The sequence below is a fragment of the Laccaria bicolor genome, genomic scaffold, assembly GCF_000143565.1.
Source record: "Laccaria bicolor S238N-H82 LACBIscaffold_1 genomic scaffold, whole genome shotgun sequence".
Taxonomy (NCBI): Eukaryota; Fungi; Basidiomycota; class Agaricomycetes; order Agaricales; family Hydnangiaceae; genus Laccaria; species Laccaria bicolor.
In genome coordinates this window covers 295,088-314,623 of record NW_001889872.1, presented here as the reverse complement: position 1 = coordinate 314,623, position 19,536 = coordinate 295,088, and the positions used below count along the sequence as shown (strand labels likewise).

At 50.1% G+C, this 19,536-nt stretch overlaps 10 protein-coding genes across 10 annotated transcripts; 4 read left to right on the top strand and 6 right to left on the bottom strand.

Moving 5' to 3' along the window:
• Window positions 1-96: 96 nt before the first annotated feature.
• Window positions 97-1,927, bottom strand: LACBIDRAFT_300699 (uncharacterized protein; the record flags this gene model as incomplete). The annotated part of the gene is made up of 4 exons (XM_001873178.1): window positions 97-454; window positions 509-626; window positions 679-1,144; window positions 1,199-1,927. 4 exons carry the CDS (start codon window positions 1,925-1,927, stop codon window positions 97-99), a joined length of 1,671 nt encoding a protein of 556 aa, XP_001873213.1.
• A 1,138-nt stretch (window positions 1,928-3,065) lies between these two features.
• LACBIDRAFT_192399 (60S ribosomal protein L32) lies at window positions 3,066-3,986 on the top strand. The gene is made up of 6 exons (XM_001873783.1): window positions 3,066-3,108; window positions 3,301-3,347; window positions 3,400-3,508; window positions 3,558-3,581; window positions 3,635-3,780; window positions 3,835-3,986. Exons 2-6 carry the CDS (start codon window positions 3,307-3,309, stop codon window positions 3,893-3,895), a joined length of 381 nt encoding a protein of 126 aa, XP_001873818.1. The 5' UTR covers window positions 3,066-3,108; window positions 3,301-3,306; the 3' UTR covers window positions 3,896-3,986.
• A 1,463-nt stretch (window positions 3,987-5,449) lies between these two features.
• On the bottom strand, window positions 5,450-6,540 carry LACBIDRAFT_300696 (uncharacterized protein; the record flags this gene model as incomplete). Its single annotated transcript, XM_001873177.1, has 6 exons — window positions 5,450-5,542; window positions 5,598-6,127; window positions 6,188-6,269; window positions 6,325-6,376; window positions 6,430-6,460; window positions 6,510-6,540. The coding sequence occupies 6 exons, from the start codon at window positions 6,538-6,540 to the stop codon at window positions 5,450-5,452; spliced, it is 819 nt and encodes a 272-aa protein (XP_001873212.1).
• Window positions 6,541-6,877: 337 nt separating this feature from the next.
• LACBIDRAFT_291498 (uncharacterized protein) lies at window positions 6,878-8,227 on the bottom strand (the record flags this gene model as incomplete). The annotated part of the gene is made up of 5 exons (XM_001873176.1): window positions 8,119-8,227; window positions 7,849-8,064; window positions 7,702-7,798; window positions 7,169-7,649; window positions 6,878-7,117 (listed from the first exon to the last, which is right to left on the bottom strand). The coding sequence occupies exons 1-5, from the start codon at window positions 8,156-8,158 to the stop codon at window positions 6,878-6,880; spliced, it is 1,074 nt and encodes a 357-aa protein (XP_001873211.1). The 5' UTR covers window positions 8,159-8,227.
• Window positions 8,228-8,699: 472 nt separating this feature from the next.
• LACBIDRAFT_300694 (uncharacterized protein) lies at window positions 8,700-12,490 on the top strand (the record flags this gene model as incomplete). The annotated part of the gene is made up of 5 exons (XM_001873782.1): window positions 8,700-10,997; window positions 11,052-11,347; window positions 11,395-11,486; window positions 11,535-12,180; window positions 12,232-12,490. 5 exons carry the CDS (start codon window positions 8,700-8,702, stop codon window positions 12,488-12,490), a joined length of 3,591 nt encoding a protein of 1,196 aa, XP_001873817.1.
• Window positions 12,491-12,669: 179 nt separating this feature from the next.
• On the bottom strand, window positions 12,670-13,232 carry LACBIDRAFT_243025 (uncharacterized protein; the record flags this gene model as incomplete). The annotated part of the gene is made up of 4 exons (XM_001873175.1): window positions 12,670-12,840; window positions 12,897-13,012; window positions 13,060-13,128; window positions 13,178-13,232. 4 exons carry the CDS (start codon window positions 13,230-13,232, stop codon window positions 12,670-12,672), a joined length of 411 nt encoding a protein of 136 aa, XP_001873210.1.
• A 164-nt stretch (window positions 13,233-13,396) lies between these two features.
• On the bottom strand, window positions 13,397-13,889 carry LACBIDRAFT_186840 (uncharacterized protein). The gene is made up of 2 exons (XM_001873174.1): window positions 13,558-13,889; window positions 13,397-13,500 (listed from the first exon to the last, which is right to left on the bottom strand). The coding sequence occupies exons 1-2, from the start codon at window positions 13,875-13,877 to the stop codon at window positions 13,443-13,445; spliced, it is 378 nt and encodes a 125-aa protein (XP_001873209.1). The 5' UTR covers window positions 13,878-13,889; the 3' UTR covers window positions 13,397-13,442.
• Window positions 13,890-13,927: 38 nt separating this feature from the next.
• On the top strand, window positions 13,928-14,438 carry LACBIDRAFT_300691 (uncharacterized protein). The gene is made up of 2 exons (XM_001873781.1): window positions 13,928-14,147; window positions 14,203-14,438. The coding sequence occupies exons 1-2, from the start codon at window positions 13,931-13,933 to the stop codon at window positions 14,337-14,339; spliced, it is 354 nt and encodes a 117-aa protein (XP_001873816.1). The 5' UTR covers window positions 13,928-13,930; the 3' UTR covers window positions 14,340-14,438.
• Window positions 14,439-14,443: 5 nt separating this feature from the next.
• THIK-2 (3-ketoacyl-CoA thiolase) lies at window positions 14,444-16,145 on the top strand (the record flags this gene model as incomplete). The annotated part of the gene is made up of 10 exons (XM_001873780.1): window positions 14,444-14,653; window positions 14,707-14,761; window positions 14,811-15,009; window positions 15,054-15,120; window positions 15,174-15,272; window positions 15,328-15,601; window positions 15,649-15,746; window positions 15,797-15,873; window positions 15,930-15,967; window positions 16,015-16,145. 10 exons carry the CDS (start codon window positions 14,444-14,446, stop codon window positions 16,143-16,145), a joined length of 1,248 nt encoding a protein of 415 aa, XP_001873815.1.
• Window positions 16,146-16,519: 374 nt separating this feature from the next.
• On the bottom strand, window positions 16,520-19,499 carry LACBIDRAFT_300689 (polysaccharide lyase family 8 protein; the record flags this gene model as incomplete). The annotated part of the gene is made up of 12 exons (XM_001873173.1): window positions 16,520-17,524; window positions 17,576-17,659; window positions 17,711-17,876; window positions 17,929-17,972; window positions 18,019-18,169; window positions 18,221-18,230; window positions 18,282-18,317; window positions 18,375-18,678; window positions 18,731-18,752; window positions 18,806-18,992; window positions 19,044-19,156; window positions 19,210-19,499. 12 exons carry the CDS (start codon window positions 19,497-19,499, stop codon window positions 16,520-16,522), a joined length of 2,412 nt encoding a protein of 803 aa, XP_001873208.1.
• Between the last annotated feature and the right edge of the window lie 37 nt (window positions 19,500-19,536).

Below are 19,536 nucleotides of genomic sequence, written 5' to 3'. Positions count from 1 at the left end.
CTTTGTGCTTTGGATACTGCGAGGCCTTCTGCCATCGATGATACATATCTACAGGCGACGTTATCGCCTCATTCTTCGGTGAATCACCTCCATCTCTCAGATCCCCCATCCCCCATTCCCTGCCAGAAAACGGGACTGCAGTATCTTCTCAAACGTCGGTCGCGCCGCAGGGTCCACTTGAAGGCATGCTCGCACTAGAGCAGCAGCAGCGCCTAATGCACTACCCCCATCTTTTTCTTCCCCTTCCATTTCCTTTCCCTCGGCACATCGTTCGTCCAAGGAGATCGAAGCGTTGGCGAACGGAGAATCAAACCCTTCCTGAGCTTCAGCCGCTGTCATGAATGGACATTCTCCAATGAGAAGGACATAAGCGACGACGCCGAACGCCCATACATCCTGCTCTTTTCCGTAATATCGCTCACCCCGTAAAATTTCAGGTCCCGCGTAATCAAGCCTGGGCCAAACTGTCAAGTCTTCCTCCATGTACGAAAGTAAGGTCAATACTTACGTTCCGCTGAATGTGTCCCATCCACTCTTTTTTACCAACCCAGAACTACCGAAATCAATGAGGATGCATTTGCCAGACGGCCCCAGAACGACGTTCTCGTCTTTGATGTCGCGATGAACTGATTATTTGGTTTACTTAGATGAAACCTGGGGAAGTATAAATATACTCACCAATTCCCTGAGAATGCAAGAAGCATAGGGCATCTGCGATTTGCCCAAGGTATGTTCGTATCAGACTCGGCGGCAGTCCATGAGGATACGTCTCCACTAAATCAAAGAGGTCGGAGGGAGGGGGAGGTTTGTTGGGGTCACTTTCTGGGGTACTTGAAGGCAGCACGAGGTAGTAATAATGGTTGTCCTCGAAAAAGTCTAGCAATGGACATATGTTCGGGTGACCCTTGACCACCTTTCCCTCAACCCATTCATCTTCAAGATCGTCGGCATCCATGTGCAAGGAGTCATTTTGCTTAATGTTTCGAGAGGGATCCCAAGGGCGACGCGCAGGAAGGATGTAAGAAGTATTGGAGATGGCAGACATGACATAGATTTCTATCGGGATCGTTCCATGAAGGTGATGTTTCTTCCAGCAATCTGCTAGAATTCGCGATTTTATAACTTGTTTGATAATGAGAGGAGGCTGTCATCGGGAGCGATGAGTAGGGGGTTAGGGACGACGACGAAGGAGACGTACCCCAACAGAGCCATCGGAATTAATTTCCCTAGCTCGCTTCACCAGACCGTAAGCGCCTCTGCCGATCTCTCCCTCGATGAGAAATTCAGAAATGCTCCTTCCGCCTAAAAAAGACTGATTTTCTGAAGAGGTGGGAGATGGTGCACGGGTACTTGCGGCGTTGCTCAGGACACTACCTGAGCTGGGAGTTCTGCGAAGGCTTTGAGGGAGCATGGGGGGTGGAGATGGTGGTTCTATCGGGGCGATCAAAACGCGACCGGCAACCAAGGATACACGCTGTTGGGATGAGCGGCGGCGGGGACGTGGCGAGGAAGGAGAACTCGTTGGATTGGAACGGTAAGGACCAATAGCCCCGTTGGGAGAAGCTGATCGGGAAGGGAAGGATGAGTGTTCTGGGGACATCGAGTAGGTCTGGTTAAAATCGGCCATAAAGGGAGGGAAGTGGAGCTTGGTGATGGGACTGGCAGCGATGGGACTGTCTAAGAGTGCATGATCAAGTTTGTGATCAAGTTCCCCCGCTGTATTCCCTACTTCAAGCCGGTCGAGCGACTTGAGAAAAGGCGATGCTAATGCAGCTTCCATAGTTTCGCCGCCGTTGTCCCAGTCAAAGCCTCGTCCAATGGATGTTACGCCCCAACTACGAACACTGCTGTTTTTGTAAAGTTTTGGAGAATGTGGCGGTGGTATCCATTCGTCGTCGTAGAGTTCGACAGCAGGTGCCAACAGCATATATCTGAGCAATTGCACGACGCTATTGCGAGGGTCGTCCAACAACAAGGTGGATACGCAGTGGATAGGGGGTCAGACACCGTCAAACGTTGTGTTCAAGTGGCTCACAGTAGACTCGGAGCTCAATAGGCTCAATATCAATCTACAACAATGCCACGTGCGGTCTCGTGTATTTCATTGCTCTTCACTGCTCCTCAACTTCTCCGCCAATTCTCCGGTCCTGCCTCTGCGCAAAAGTCGATTGTAATCGCATTGACACTGTGTCTCTACCCTTTCGGATGGCTGGTCTTTGTTTAATTACATAATGATCCGCACAGCTCAATACCCCCTGGACCTACCATCTTCTTGCACGAGGATCAATCGATATCTATCTAATTTCTACGCCAAATCTAGTTTCGAGCGATAACTGTGTTTGTCGCACGACTGGTCTAGTCGCCTAGATGTCCCTTCTTCCACGCAAACAGCCTCATCGGGCTTTTCCACTTGCGGTGACTTGCGCTCTACCATTTGGGGCGAAGCGTTTCTTCAACTCAATCGAGATAAAATTCCGTGCAAAGATATTTATGCGCTCCATCAGTCCACTCTTAGTCCACTCTCAGCCGAGTCTTTGGCGTAAGGAACGCTTGAACACGATCCTCCAGGTGGCTCTTTTGCTTCCCGTACGGTGATCTTCGGCCGGAGAAGCTTTCAATGCATAACTGTTGATTATCTGGATTGATAACGCAGTGAGTCAGTAACGGACGGATGGTATCCAGAATATTGTGACTCTATCACTGGGCTTCTCAAAGAAGAGGTTTTGCGTTAGGCCGGTGCGAAATGTGGTGTGACAGTTCCTCATTGGGACCGCTCGAATACAACTCTACTTCTACCTCATATATTTCAGGGGGAAAAAAGCAACAGTACCTCGCAGCTTTCTCGGTGTTGTCACCTTGAGAGGGATTGAAGTCTAGATTGTTGGCTGAGAAATAACTCGAAGGCAGTTGTAATGAACAAGGCGTTGACGGAGACCACGGCGGTAGGGTGTTTGAATAAGCTTAAGGGGATTCAACGTTCAACGTTCAGCGCTCAACAATAAATTGAAGATGGCCGTAAATGGCAATGTAAGTTGATTACATCAGCATACCAAATTCATTCCAAGCTCTCGGGATCGTCACCGTCGTCCTCCTCAAGCCCAACAACTCGTAAGTACGCTCAATCCACATCCATCTCCATTGTTATGTTGGTCTCGTGCATTCCGCGACTCCAGAGATAGGGATAAGGCGTCAAACCGTAAGATTTGGGTTGGATGGCGGGTTGTGGAGACGGATGACGTTCTCGCCCTGGAGTATACTGTTCATTCAATCGCCATACTAACCCGCTTTTTTTTGCTACAGTCCGCGATGGCCATCAAGATCGTCAAAAAGCGCACCACCAAATTCAAGTCCGTTCGCCCCCCTCGAAAGACCATGTCATTGATACTGACCGTCCTTTAGGCGTCACCAGTCTGACCGTTACCACGGTGTGAAGGAGGCATGGAGGAAGCCCAAGGGTATTGATAACAGGGTCAGGCGTCGCTTCAAGGGCCAAACGCCCATGCCCAAGGTGCGTACTTATGTCGCTACACCATTCTTCATATCTCATTCCTTGTCAGATTGGTTATGGCAGCAACAAAAAGGCGAGCCATGCACTGGGTTTTTAATGTGACGCACAACTTACACAAGCCACCAGACACGCCATCTACTTCCCAACGGTCTCAAGAAATTCCTTGTGAACAACGTCCGGGAGGTTGATCTTTTACTTATGCACAACAAAACTTTTGCTGCTGAAATCGCTCACGGCGTGAGCAGCCGAAACCGCACTACTATCCTCGAACGGTGAGTTCTATCCAAGGCATCGAACGTATTCCGTGACCCATCCATTGCCTTTAGTGCGAAGGTGCTCGGCATCAAGGTCACAAACCCTGCCGCTCGTCTGAGGTCGGAGGAGTAGATTATCACTTTTATCAATGCATTCCATTCCATTCCACACATGACATGTAATTCCACATATGCTGATGTCTATGCGACCATCTTTTGGGCTGAATTTTGGTGTGCGTTACGTAAGCCCCTGGCATGACTGATCGATGGACCATAACTATCTGCAGCACCTGTAGCTAGAATGTAAGCTATGTTCTCCTGGTTTATCCCCTCCTTTCTGAGATCTTCTATTAGGTCGAGATCTGCAACGCATGCTGGCAGTTGGTACACAGAAGAAGGTACGAGTTGAGCATGACTGCTACGCAACTTTCTATCCTAGCCCATCTTACAGGAGATCAGTTAAATGCTGAACTTACAGGCTGGTTAGAGGCTGTCAATCCTCTTGACGAATCCTTTCCGATCAAGGGCACCAAAGCTATTATTGCGCCGTCCGTCAGCGTTGTTTATAACCCAAACGTCGGCTAATCGCCAATCGACTTTGGCAGACACGCAGGATACTCGTACTCAGGGGCCGCAGCCGCCTGGGCTTACAAGGCCATCGATACGTCTAACATGTTCGTACTTCTTTCTCAGCTTGAATTTTAAGAATGACATTCTATACAGTAAGCGTGTTTTTATTCTTGGACCGTCCCACCACTTCTACCTAGATGGATGCGCCATCTCTTCATGCGAGGAATACGATACCCCAGTGGGAGCGCTTCCCTTAGACATAGAGAGTGCGTTCGGCCCGTATGCGAATCGCTCCGGGGAAACTGACCTGTGGGACAACTAAGCTATCAAGGTTTTAAAAGCAACAGGAAAATTCGAATCCCTTAGCTTGAAAGCTGATGAGGCCGAGCATAGCATTGAGATGCATCTGCCTTACGTTCGAAAGATATTCGAAGGGTAGTATACCCTCGCGTTTTTTGGATTAGATCCTGATGGGACTTGATAGGCAGGACATCAAGGTCGTCCCGATCGTGGTAGGTGGCATTTCCAAGGACGACGAGGCTTTTTTTGGCGAACTTTTGGCTCCGTTTCTTGCGCGAGAAGACACATTTTGCGTTGTTTCAAGTGATTTTTGCCACTGGTGAATTTTCACAAACATCGCTTGATGTTTATGTTTCTGACTTTTGTCTATAATAGGGGATCGAGATTTTCATACACATACTATTATCCTGCGCCACTTCCAAGCGAAGAACCAGGCGTCCGTCTTTCGCGTGCGACTTTGCCCTCACCAACGTATCGAATCTTCGAGTCGATCAGCCGCCTAGACCACGAGGCGATGGAGCTATTGACCCTGCCGCCCTCTACCGCGACCGACGCACACGCACATTTCGAGGATTACCTCGCCAGAACTAAGAATACGATATGCGGACGACATCCGATTGGAGTTCTTTTTGGAGCTCTAACGTTTTTAGAGAAGGAGAACAGTATACAACCTACGGTCAAGTGGGTGAGGTATGAGCAGAGCAGCGCTTGTCATACCATTAAAGACTCTAGTGTTAGTTACGCAAGTGCTTGGGTCCGTTTCTAGTTTATACATATTTAGAAAACATCATCTTGTCGTTATATTTCTATGAAATCATTAAAGATTGCTGTTCATGTGGAGGGGTATCTGTGGGCCGACGGGATGATCCACTTCATCTTCAGTTCCAGGCACCCCAGGATCATCGACGACCTAAGGTAATGCCAGGTGAGCTAGGGGCTACCAACGTACAAGGGTGGATACCTACCTTGCCTTCCTCAACCTCGATGTCCGCAAACCCCCAATCTCTGGAAGACCCAGCGTCGAGATGCGTGCCATCCGCCACCTTCAATGCTTCCCAGCCTCCGACAACATTCGACGCACCGGGCCTACGTTTCAACTCGGACAAAGAACAACATCCAACATTGAATCGGAGGTTCCTGTCTCCTACCAAGGACATCACAAGAGAGATAGTCGTGGCTGCATGGCTTACGATAAGTATCCGGGCAGCCTTCTCGTGGAACTTTTGTTCGACTGTTGGAACAAATAATTCGAGAAATCCGTCGATGCGGTTGTGGATCTCGTCTACCGTCTCGCCCTTACGAGACGGGTACCAGATGGTTTCCCAGGATCGATCGATTTCAGAGATATATTCTTTGAGGGACGCCGAAGAGCCTGGGCGTGGATGAAGACCTGTACCCGGCGTCGCTGGCGAGTACCATTCCGCGACGCCATGTTCTACATATATGGGTATGTTGAGAGCATTGGCCACCGGCTTGGAAGTCTGTAAGCACCTGTCTGGAAACACACGACATTTGTTATCAGCCGTCAGTGGCAATCAGTTCCAGAGTGACTGACAGTAGGGAGACGAAAATAGCGCCGTCGGTCGCTCTTCCTCTGGTAAGGATAAAAAATATTGGGCAAGTTCCTCGGCCTGGGTCTGCACAAAAACGAATCAAACGGTAGTCCGGGGATCTGGCAGAGAGGCTGCTCACCTCCCCGTAAGCTGTGAGAGGTGGGTCTCTTTCTAGACCGGTGACGCTCTTCCTGGATTCATACAGTCAGATGCAATAATTAGGAAGTGTAAATGGCGCCCTAACCAGGTGGAGTTGATAAAGCTAGGTCTAACGCCTATTGGTTTAATTAGTTTCGCCAACAAAGAAAGTATTGAGCACTGCACCATGTCGGGCGATGTAAATCTTTTCTACCATATGAACAAGCGGTTAGGACCAGAAACGCTTGAGCGTTGATAGTAACTTCAGGTAAACTAATGTTAGATAGATAGATAGATTTATTCCCGTGCGGTCCCAATGAAACTGGTTCCCGACATAAGTATTGCAAATATTCAGACGAGTGTACAAATCTTACATTTCATTCGTGAATTATGGCAGGGTAAAAGCAAGACAAAGTACGAACGTATCAAAAGAACGAGAGGAGATTCGAAAGATATGCAATGGGGACCACAGGTAAAAGTACTGGGGCTCAAGCCCACAGGATGCGTGACGTTTTTTTATTTACGTTCCCACAGAGACCCAACCGATTAGTGCTTTAAGACAAAGACGGGAAAGCGGTTTGATCGTCGACATTGACGGCGGGGGTACCATTCTGGCGGCCGCCCCTTGCACCACCACGACCACGACCACCACGACCTCTGTCTCCGCGGTCACCTCCACGATCGCCACCACGACCCCTTCCACGCCCACCGCGATCCGGACGCTCGAAACGCGCATCAATTTCAAGGAAGACTTTTTCTTCCTTCTTCGCACGGGGTTTGGGCGCGTTTTTGGACTAATAGGCAGGTTTAGATGCGGAAGATTCAATGCATGCAAGAAATATCACCTTTCCAACAAAGTAAGCGTCTTCTTCCTCGTTTTTGGACAAGGGAACGACATCTTTCCAGATGTTCGCATCGGCACCTTCGTTGGCCTTGCGGGTGTTCTCCAACTTTGGGATGACGGTATCCTTCTCTTTCTGCTGAGCGAGATACTGATCCAAGGTCAGGGTGTTGTCCTCCTCTTCTGGCTCCCTTTCCCTGCGTGGACGACCTTCTGGCTTCTCGCCCTCTGCAGCAGCAGGGGTAGTAGCAGCGGCAGTGGCATCTCCGGCAGGGGCGGCCCAAGCATCTGCACCCGCCTCGGGAGCTCCCCACTCACCCGCGGCGGGAGCACCAGCGTCACCTGCCCAATCATTGGTGGTAGCTTCTACGGCCGCATTGGTGGTAGCTTCTACGGCCGCATCGACGGTAGCAGCTTGCTCAGCCTTGAGCTCAGTATTGCCATCGTCGCCGCCCCAAGACTGGTGGATCCTCTTGTCAGTGTCACTGCGAGAGACGTTAAAGGGGACTGAATGAATATATAAGAAAGAAAACTCACATCCTTCCGGTTTGACTGTGTCTGTCGTACTGGCGACTCCTGCCTCGTCCTGGACCTCCGCGCCCTCCACGCCCTCTGCCACGCCCACCTTCGACTACTAACGATGAGATCAATAGATGATGGAGCAAAAATAAATAGATGACGGACGCTTCCTTTCACCTTCAACGGTTGAAGGCTCTTCGAGAGTCTGGTTTGGGTTGGCGTCCCTTGCGGGAGGTTTGCCGCCTCGAGAGTAGTACTTTCCACCGCGAGCGGCAGGGCCACCTCTAGGTTTTTGTGAACCACGAGCAGGAGCGGTGGGAGGAGTAGGGGCATCGGCTAGTGGGACAGCTACTGGGCTGGAAGGCCTTGAAGCGTCTTCAGCTGTGAATGAGATGATTAGATTTTGAATGATAACCAAATAAAATAGAAACAAACCATCGAGGAGGGCGAAAGGGTTTTTTGAGGCCACCGACATTGTTGACGGGGCCTTTTTAATGGACGGTCAGTGGGATGATATAAAAGGGTCAAGCTGAAATTGTGGCAGAGGAAACGACGACGATAATGACAGCGACAAGTCTATTTTCGCAGGCTCGGTTGGGTGCATTCGGGGTCCTGGCGAGGTACTGTACAGTTTTACAAATCATATAAATATCCCTTTTTTATTTTATTCTCTTCTTCAACGCAAAAAATGCACAGGTGAGAGGGAGCGTTTATATTTTCACAAGTACTAACGCAAAGAAAACAGCCGCTTAAAAGCATCTCAACGATGACTCGCCCGCCTGTTCTTACAGGACTGGAGTGAGTCGAGGACCTTGAGACCGTCATAGAGGGCTGGAGAAGGAACGATGGGACTTGGGTGCGGTGCGCTTGTTGATTTGGCTGTTCCTGGCCATCTTTTAGGCTGTGTCGCAATGTCTCGTTGTACAAATATATTTATGAAATCACTCGATCACATGTGACTCGATCTGCCAACTAATCCCTCTCGTCGTCGTCGTCAACGTCGTCCTCTCGCGATCATGTCTCGTCGCCTCGACATTTCTTCCCTTCTATGCAACGACGACACCCCCAATGACACTGTCGTGCTCGCTCCACACCTCACTCACCGTTCTAATCCACCCTATCATGCCCATCAATCTCCGACGACATCCGTCTCTGCCCTCGGTGGCCTCGAAGCCCTTGTCCAAGCAGCTACAGAAGAACGTCGTCGCCTCAGCGTCTCCGACTCTGAACCTCCACACGATGACAAACGTCACTCTCAACCCATCATTTCTCCCCCTACTCGCCACCAACATCACCGCTCCTCATGGGGCCAGTCATCCACAAGTCCACCAGACTTCATTCGTCCTCCTATCCACCATCATCTTATCGTAAACGAAAAGGAGGACGATCCCGTACGCAGTAGCCCCATAGATGGTTTCAGAACTCTCGCATCTCCCTATCCTCCGCCACCACCCCCTCGTCAGCAGTACCATGAGGATCATCGCATCCATATCCAACGACAACGTCAGCATCACGAACAGCTCCTTCAGCAAGAACAACAGTTGCATCATCAACGCGCGCAAGAGGCCGAACACGTACAAAGAGTTCAAGACATGGAACGAGTTCATAGGCAGCAAGAGGTAGAAAGGCAGCAGAGGTTACAGGAAGTTGAGCGCCATCGCATGCAGGAGAAGCAGCGCTTCCAAGAATTGGAGCGTCAGCAGCGTTCCCAAGAGCAACAGCGGATGCACGAGTTGGAACGCCAGCGCATACAAGAGTTAGAGTATCGCCAGCAACGAGCCCTCGAACAGGAGCGTCAAATACGTTTGCAGGAGGAGCGTCATCGCCGTTCTCAAGAGATGGAACACCATCAACTACTTCGGCAGGAGGAACTAAGACGTCCTGTTGTCCCTCTTGAGCCGAGAATGATAGAGATTCCACCTCATATCCAACCACGAAAGTCGGACCCCATCCAGATAAACCTACCCGCAACTCCCATCCGCCCAGATCCGCTTGTACCGACGTCAGTGTCTCAACCTTTACCCCGAGACCAACCGCGCCTGGCCAAGAAACGTCGATATTCGGATTCACCTTCCCGCCCAGATGAAAAGGAGAGAATCGCAGCTGAACGCGAAAAGATGTCTGTCGGGGAGCTGGGGTATGGCCGTGTCGAGCACCCTGTCGCCGGGCCTTCTTCCATCCCACGGCGACCGGGCTCTGGGAATGGTAGAAAACCGGTAGTACCATTGGAGGAAAAGCCTGCTCTTCTCGGTATTAAAGTCGAGGCCAGATCCGTTTCGAGAGATCGGGACGCGCACCGAGTCTTGAGTCCGCTCGGAAGGAGGTCACCACCGGGAAGTCAGATCGGGAGAGCCAAGGCTGCGAGAAAGTCGGATGAACATCTTGACAGGAGAGAACACCTGCACCACGTCCCTCACCCCGTCGCACATGAGGTACCCAAAAAGACCAAGGAGGAGGAGCCCAAGCCTCGACATCGCCATTTGGAGGAATCGCAAGTGGGTTCAGAGAGCTCTCGTCCAAAGAAGGCTAAAGAGACGAAGGACCAACGACCCCCCCTTGCTATACCAAAGGAGCAGCAAGACGATCCTCACGAGTGGTTGCTTGAACACTACGCAGATCAACCCTCTCCTTCAGCTTCCGTACGGCTCGAACCTCCTCGCTCCCCTTCTCCTTCCCTTAGTCCAGTCATCAACACCCTTCCTGCGGCAAAACCTGCCTCTCGAACGCCCACCCCACCCCCGACTAAGCTTACCCCCTATCCGCCAGCCCCTCGACCGGACATTTCCGTCACTCTTGAAGACGAACTGGAGGAGCTTGTCAGTGAGCCTACACATGTTGCCAAACAAGAGCAAGACGTTGACATGGATGTTGATCTTGCGGTGACGGAACTCGTCGCGGAGACTCTGAATGATAAGGTTCAGGATGTGGGGATGGAAGTTGACGATGAGCTCCTCAGTCTTGTTGATGATCGTCTCCCTGTACAATCAAGCTCGTCGCGCCGCACTGCATCAACGGCCATGTCATTGGTGGGAACTTTGCAGCCACCCAAATCCACCTCGCGTCCCGCTGGGGACAAACGACCTGCTTCGCCTTTTGCTTTGGCAACACCCGTTTCTGCAACTTTGTTGTCGGTTCCACGGGCCTCTTCCTCACGTCCCACTCCTGAGCGAGGTTCAATGCCCCCGCCGGCTTCCATCAACGTTAGCGCCTCGAGTCGTGGTAAGGATAAAGACGATGGCGGGACGAAGAAGGAGCGTGCTGGGAGTGTCGCGCCAACTGCAACCGCCAAAAAGAAGAAGGAGGCAAACGCAAAGGTTCGTTGTTGTTATCTCTCAATGTAACGCTGAATTAATTGTGCGACATCAAAGCCCAAGGCTACGCCGGCCGTGACGAAGCCACGAGCAAAGCCCGCGCCGAAAGGAAAGAAAGCAGAAGCTTCTACAACCTCTAAATCAAGTGCTGGTCCGCCTGCAAAGAAAAACACTCCTAGTTCCCGATCGCGATCGACTTCTGTTCTGCCCGGGGGTTCGGTTGGTGGCGATACCCCAAAGGCGGATAAGCAGGAGGAAGAGGAAGACTCTGGCGCCGAAAATGAGGATGATAAGCTGTATTGCGTCTGCAAAACTAGGTACGACGAGGATCGATTCATGATTGCATGCGACAAGTAGGTGAACCCATCTGAGTTTTTGTCCAATTGCTCATCGTCTGTAGGTGCGATGAGTGGTATCATACACAGTGTGTAGACATGCCGGACCTTGAGGTTGATCTGGTTGATCAATTCATATGTCCTCCGTGTATTGCTAGTATGTGAGCCTATTCATTTCAGAGCTTGTAACTGATAACTCTTCCAGAACATCCTCATCTTTCCCTTCGCACGACATACAAACAACGTTGCCTCTATGGTTTGAATCACCCTGACCCTTCGTCGACCAAGGCTTGTCACAAACCTGCCCGTGGTTTCTTTTCAAAATACTGTTCGGACGAATGCGGTCTCAAATACATGCAGTCACGGGTCGAATCTTGGACAAAGAAAGGGGGGAACAAGGAGAAATTGTGGGAAAGCGTGAAGAATGCAGAAAAACGGGAAGGCATTGTTGTTTGTCTTGATGACAAGCAGGAGAATGGGTGCAAGCAGGAAAAGGATGTAAAGAAGATCGTGGTACCGAAAAGGGGCAGAGTCGAGCAGGAGACGGAGCGTCTGAGGGGCTCGCTGGACAATGTCGTGAAGCTGAGGGAAGATATCAAGAGAGGTATGGAGGTGGTTGTTTGGAGGGAGCGGCTGCTCCAACTGGCAAGTGAGAGGGCTGAGCAGGTAGGACAGTGTGGATGGGACCAGCGCCTTTGCTTTGGAGACGATGAATGGGTAGATTTTGGAGTGGGCGTTTTGGAGAGTTACGAAAACGTCAAGGAGGAGAAGGATATGGATGTGGATGGTGTAGCTGCAGGAGAAGGCGAGTGGTGGTGTCCTGGGGAGACGGTGTGTGATCGACATGCTGGGTAAGTACTGTATCATGTTGGATGACATTTGCTGACCTTTTTTTTTTTCAGATGGCAGACTGTCCGGTATAAGGATGTTTGCAAGGAAAAGGAGAAAAAGGAGGAAGCGCTTTTGAAGCTTACGACGCGGGAACGAGAGATTCGCAAACGTATTGAGGACATTTCAGACCCACATGGCGACCGCTCCAACGAAAATTCTACTCAATCGCCGCTCAAAAGCACTAATGCGAAAGTATCCAACGGGTATGTTAGAACCAAATCGACTGGCGATACTTCGAAAAAGGGAAAGAAACGAAAAGCTCCGACCTGATGATGATCTGTATTTTTATATGACCTGCTAACGGGGTCTTTCTTGCCATGGCATTCATTATGTTGCCAGCTCTATGCGTATGATAACAGTAATAGGTGATCGAGAAGATCACACAGTATATGGGCGTAATGAATAAGCCTTCTGGTCGCGCAACGGCGACGTCGTGTGCGGCAGGAGTCTTAGTAGCCGTCGCCTTCGCCACCTTCCTTGCAGAAACCCTTCTGCTGGTACAAGACGTGAGCCTTTGCATCCTCGCGTTCCTTTTTCATGTCTGCATCTTGTTTGTGGTATGGCTCCAAGAGGTGATAGTCGACTTGAGTGAGGGGAATATCGTCTTCCCTGTCAAGGTCCTAATAAGAGGGTAATGAGGACCTTGGTGGTCAACTATGAGTGGTATAGAACGCACGATTTCTCCGAGCAAGACGACGTTCTCTCCGCGTATGAGAAAGAGACCATGCCAGTTTTCTGCAAATGCGTTGCCGTGATATATACGTTCAACAGTGTCTTCAAGAACGAGGTTTGCTGGCTGGGGAATGAGGAGGTGGGTCAACAAGTAGCGGGATGCTCACCAAACTGGTCATAAGAACGGAGGACGCCATGTAGTTTCCTGCCGTCTCTGAGAATTACCAACATCTTTCCTGAGAGGGGATGTGTGTTTGGGATGTGGATTACATTGAGCAGACGTACTGTCCACACAATCTACCAGGGATCCCGATGTTGTGAATGGGATCAACGAGTCCATGGTTGCCAGTTAGCTGCGAAGGAACACAGAAGGGTTTAGTAGAATTAAAAAAACGTGACTGCTAGCTACATAATATCTTCTATGTATCGGAAATTAATCAGCTGGAATGGCCGAGTCGTTAAGGCGAGTGATTTGAATTGTTCTAATAATATCACTTGGTGTTTCACCGCGTAGGTTCAAATCCTGCTTCCAGCGAATACTTTTATCTTTTTACATCCGAATGTACTCCCACTGCCCAGCTTCTGCCTTTTCTGCCAATGGTTCCCATCTGTTTATCATTCCAATAAGTTTCGTAGACGCAGTATTAGAGCTAGCTTTGACTCACGCTTTCCATTTTACCATGTTGCCTGCGAGCTGAAGCTCATCAGCCGCGATATCGAGTGACTCCTCAATCTGTCCTTCGTCCAACTGCTTCTCGACAGCTCCAATGTCCCCCTTGCTCTCCTGGACGATCTTGAGCTTGTTCCGGGTGAGTGCCTCGGCTCCTTGACGGTACACGGAGGTTTGCGGCATGGATGCGAGAACGGTAAGCGTGGACTCGTATGTTTTCGTGAGCTCGGGAAGGGGGTTGGGATGTACCAGAAGCCCTGTTATTCCCGTTGTCCGTTTCAGCGATGACGCCAGTGGTCGTGTAAGGCGGAACATGGTGGTTGAGTGAGTAACGGAGTCTAAATTTTTCCCACTTCTTCAAGTCCATGATGGCCGTCCTCGTCCCCGCCTTTCGCAACTCCCTCTTGAGAAGTCTCCTTCCTCAACCCTTCCTGTTTGTCCCTCCAGCTCTAACATGGTCGTTGCCGTCATTGCAGTCGCTGCTTGAGCTCTTTCCTCCCTTTGTTTTGGCCGTGCCGAAATCGAAAACATCCCACTCCCGCAAAGCTATGCGAAGCGCCAACAAGGGATTGAAGGATAAGCATAGTATGTATCCCAACTTGATGTCTTCTGAATGACCCGAATGCGACGCGTTGCACAGACATTACCAGTTGTCCAGGGTGCGGCTCACCGAAACTCGCTCACCACTTGTGCTCGAATTGTTACGGCTCAATAACCAAAAAATGGAAGGCGGAGAAGAGGGGTGAGGCCAATGGAAGCATACACGAGATGATATAACCGTCCATCTGACGCCTTTGGGAAAAGCACGTAGTTGGACAACGGATCTTAACCATTAGTGATGTAAATATCCTCAGTGCATTCTACTCTTCCTTCCGTCTTTCATGTTCTCCATCACCACGCAACAAGTTTATCTACCTACACTCCGACGGGCAGCTAGCACCCAAGCCAAGCCTCGCGGTCTTCAGGGCATTCTTGAGAAAAGATCGAATGATGTTGTCATTACCTTTGCAAAGCGTACAGCGGTGGGAAGAGCAAAGAAAGGTCAACTGAAGGACACTCCAGTCGATGAGCTCTTGCACGCGTTATTCAAGGTGTGCTGCATTCCAACCAACCCCTTTGCCACCGTTATGCAACTATCTACCAGGCTACCCTCGCTGAGACCAAACTAGATCCATCCAAGATTGACGACATTTGTGTGGGTACGACTACTTTCTAGCAGTCGCTGGTCTCGATAACTGAGGTCCGTAGGAACATGCCATCCCCCTTCGCCGCTTTACATCTCTCGAGCGGCGGCACTAGCTGCTGGAATCCCTTGCAATGTTCCCATTTCTACAGTGAACCGTCTTTGCTCCTCAGGCCTAATGGCTATCCGTAATATTGCCCATGCAATTCAATTTGGAGAGACCTCGCTCGGCCTCGCAGTCGGCGTCGAGAGCATGAGTTTGAAGTGCGTCGTTTTCTCCTCCATACCGCCGTTCACCAATTCTGCAGTCCACGACCAACGCCGGAAGTGGTGGAGTCTATTGCCAGTAATCCTCAAGCCCATGACTGCATCGAGGTGAGAGATATGACCTTGTCGCTTGTGCCTTGATTCATGTCATGGCGCTTCAGCCAATGGGCTGGACTTCTGAAATGGTTGCCCAAGCCTTCAAAGTGTCACGCAAGAAGCAAGACGAGTACGCACTCATTTCACACAGCAGAGCTAATGAGGCGAGTCTCTCTCCCAGTCGCTGTCGCCGCCTCTGGCTTATTCTCTTGATTGCAGGCCGTCGCAAGAGGCGTCTTTGCCGATGAGATTATACCCATCGAACTGAACGGAAAGGTAATATCCGTAGATGACACTATCCGTCCAGGAGTCACGTCGGACAGTCTCGCCTCTCTCAAACCAGTCTTTCCAAACTGGGGCGAATCATCCACAACAGCAGGCAATGCTAGTGGGGTCGGTGATGGAGCGGCACTTTGTATTCTCACGACGCGGGAGCGAGCGGAGCGGGAGGGAATGGATATTGTGGGCAAATGGGTCGCAAGTACCGTTATCGGTAAGTGTGTTTTCTTCCGCAAAACCTCTCCCAACAACTTGTTTTAGGGGTGGAGCCGAGGTACATGGGTATCTCGCCCATCTTTGCGATCCCCAAACTTCTGCAACAAGTGGGGCTCTCGAAGGAAGACATCGACGTGTACGAGGTGCGAAGCCATGCCCCAGGCATTAAAAGGAAGCTCATCATATTGCACAGATCAATGAGGCTTTCGCCTCACAATTCGCGTATTGTGTAGAGGAATTGAACATACCGATCCAGAAAATCAATCCCAAGTAGGTCTTTTGCAGCTTTTCTGCGACTTCTCATTGACCTTGCCATTCATTCATAGTGGCGGGTCAATTGCCATCTCGCATCCCCTTGGAATGAGTACGTCTATGGCTACTTCTGTGGTTCACGAACTGACGAGCTCGAAGCTGGTATTCGTCAGGTTGTGACGGGTCTCGCAGAGTTGAAGCGCAGAGGTGAGAAGGTGCTTTGCACAAGCATGTGTATCGGGAGTGGAATGGGAGCAGCTGGTATCTTCGTAAACGAAGTTATTCATTGAAGATGTTAATTGAGTATATTGGAGCATGGTACAGAACGTAAGATTAAATAGATTGCGGTTCAAATCTAGAGGGAGGGTAGATGTTAGCGAAAAGTCGGTCTCCAGCGAGAAGAAAAAAGAAGAATCTCAGGAAGTCATTGATGTCAGTGAATCGCAGTATGAGTACCGCGACACAAGTCGACTAAGAGGTGCCAAAGGTTGAGGAAACAACACTCGTCATTGAAGAGAAGAATGGATGAAACGACTGACCTCGACGCCGGGAACAGGAAACAAGAACAAGAAGGGTTATGTAAAAGTTTTTAAAAAATCGTTCTCTTTATTTATACAAAAGTCATGTGATTCGGGAATAAGCGGGTATATCATTCAAAGATTATCTACACCGACAGCGCAACACTCTTCCCCGCCGTCGTGTTTGTTGGAAGCTGGAACTTGAGGGTTTTGCTGCGGCTTGAACCCCACCCCGTAGGTTTCTTGCCTTGATTGCCAGTCGTCAACGTGACTTGGACTGAAGTCAAGTTCTGAGATGGGTCAGAGACTGTGACTTTTTGGCCGTCGAGGTCGTAGACCAGAGCGATATTGGAGTTGGCGGCGATGGTGAGTGGTGCGCAGTTGCTAGCGGGAGTGAAGGTGACTGAGCCTCCGACTGAATTCCAAAAGATGGCCATCGCAGTGTTGTGTTTCTGGTCGAAAATGGCTGAGATGTTTTGGTCATTTTGAATTGTTTGTACGCGCAACTGGCTGCGTTTGCTGTTGAATGTAGAGTAGGTAGTTCCGGGGAAGGTGGTATATTCGATAGATGTATTGAGTGAGGTGTGCTGGATCCACGCCGCGAACAGGTCTACGGCAGATGCGGGTTGAGTCGACGTTCCAATGGAGGACCAATTGCCGGTCTTATTTCCAAATTGCACCGAAAGGGAAGCCGGTTTGGGGAAACTGTAACCAACATCCCCATGCCAAAGAGAGAGGGCAGTAGTGGAATTCGACTGGCGTTGCGCCGAGCCATCAACCATAATGGATCCATTATGAAGCCTTTGATCGAGGACTGAGTAGACGGGCGCGCCACTGCTCGACGCGACGCCAGAGACCATCACGTGCTGGACGTCATCCTGGAGGAAGAACCACGCCTTCTGCCAGTGCAGAGCTGTCGTGTTGGGGTTGGTATATCGCATGGCGGCCACCCCAACCTGTCCAGTTGAGACACCACCAACGAAGGCTTCTACTCCCGAGGCTGCTGTACCATCGCAGTTCAAGGGAGTGGCGCCGTAATCAACGGTTATTCCTGGGATGAGGTTCCAATCCCAGGCCGCGGATATGTCTTCGTACTCATTTCCACGAAGATATGTGTACAGCACGCCATCAGATAAATGGAACCCGAAAGGCTGTAACATGGTCAGTTGCAATCCAGAAACCAGAATTATATCAGTGCTCACATTTTGTAAATTTGTGCATTCCGTGTTTTGAGTTCTGGAGGAGTACATTTTAAGTGTCGAAACGTAGTTCCGACCCCGATGCACCTTATCGTCCAATTAATCGCAGTGACTTTTGTGAGGAGAAAGGAGACATACCATGTAGTCATTGTCATAGAACATGTTGTTACCCAAGAGGTTGCCCGCGTTTGCGCTGTCGCTCCCCTTCGACAAGCTACTGGCAAAGGAAGTCAAGGGAGACGAGGACCATCCAGTTCCAAGTTGCGTAACTTCCGTTAGGTTTATCTTGATGCTGCCTGTAGCTCTTTGCGGAGTTTCAGATGGGAAGGACATGATTTACAACAATGGAGACGTACTGCTTATCGATAACGGGGAAGCTTATAAATCGACCCAGTGCAGACTATTATCAAATTAGAGTCAAATCTTCTTCTAGTGATGCCACTCACAAAGTCCCAATGTAGTACGCCAGTCAAGGTATTCCGATAAATCATCCACTTATTCCCGGAAAAGAGAGTGGCAAAAGCGGTCTTCGAATCGGCTCCAGCAGCAAACTGGGTTCCTGCAGCTGCAACCTCGAGGTCGAGAATATCGTTGACACTACGGCAATCAGAATCAGCGCTACAGCAATACAGACATGAGATGTCTTACTAGTCCTTGCCTGTGTAATGTTGTGAGCGTAAAGAAATGTGTGGCAAGTTATTGCGCTTACCATAGTTTCCGTTGTATAGTATACCTTCATGTTGTCCTGTGTTTCACGCACGATCAATATCACACAGGAAATGAATATGGATAATATAATTACCGAATGAGCCATCAGGTCGAATGCCGTCGGCCTTGACCTGAGTCTTGATGGACAGCTCCGAGTGAACACGTCGATAGGCGTCTGTGAGCATCGAGACGTTCAAATTCAACAGGGAGCTATCGATGCCCATCTTGGCAACATCCAATGTATTCGCTCCGGTCAAGTATCCGATACCATTGATATAATGATCGAAGGTGCCATACGAGCGGCCAGTCATTCGGGCACAATTGCTCAGTTGCGTCGCGGTGAGGGTATCGTTGAGCATGAGACAGGTTTGACCCGCTAGCCCAGGAATAAGAATGATCTGTAGCGCGGACGGTGAGGTAAAGACTAAAGGAGTAAGCAAGCCGGCGTACATTTGAGTACCAGTTAGTATTCCTGCAGACGGGTCAGTTAAAGTTGTGTGCTGCCTAGTCTGCTGGACGACTTACCACAATGAATTGTCCGCGTTGTCACACGGGCAAGCTGAGGTGCCACCTAGGTCCATGCATGCTAAATTGGTCAAATCGCGTCCGAACCAATAATCCATAGCAAGAGAAATCGCGGCATGAAGAGTGTCGTTTTTTACGTATTGATCGCCACCTGCAATACCTCCATGCCACGCGCCGGTCATTACAACTGCAAGAGAACAAATCAAGAGAGATCACGATCTGGGAACGTGAAACGCACGGATACGCTGCCAATGGGTCTGAGCTGGCCAATTAGCGCGTCGCGCTGCACATCCCGTTGTGTAGTCAACTTCGCTATCTGGCCATTTTCCATCAGCGCCCAGGGTAGAAAGCCTACCGACGAGTACTTAGATGAGCAAATATGATTAGAGGATTAAATTACACACCAAGCGGGAATAGAATTCGGAGAAGCGAGGGCACCAATGATACTTGTTAGACGGCGTTCATGAATGGTCTGCATATCTTGCAAGGTAGCGGCATTGATGGACTGTGCAGACGACGTAGCAGCAGGTGGAGCAGACGAGGTGGCAGAAGAAGCTGATTGGGAAGTCGTCAGAGTGGTGGTGGTTGGCTTGAAGGGTGGGTTGCGGCCATGAAGGTCGGGTACTAAGGCTGCAAAGGAAGTGAGAGAAGCGTTTAACAGAAGAGCGGCAAAGAATGTGGTGTTAAGCTTCATCGTCGATGAAGCTTAATGAGAATTGGGATGTATTGGG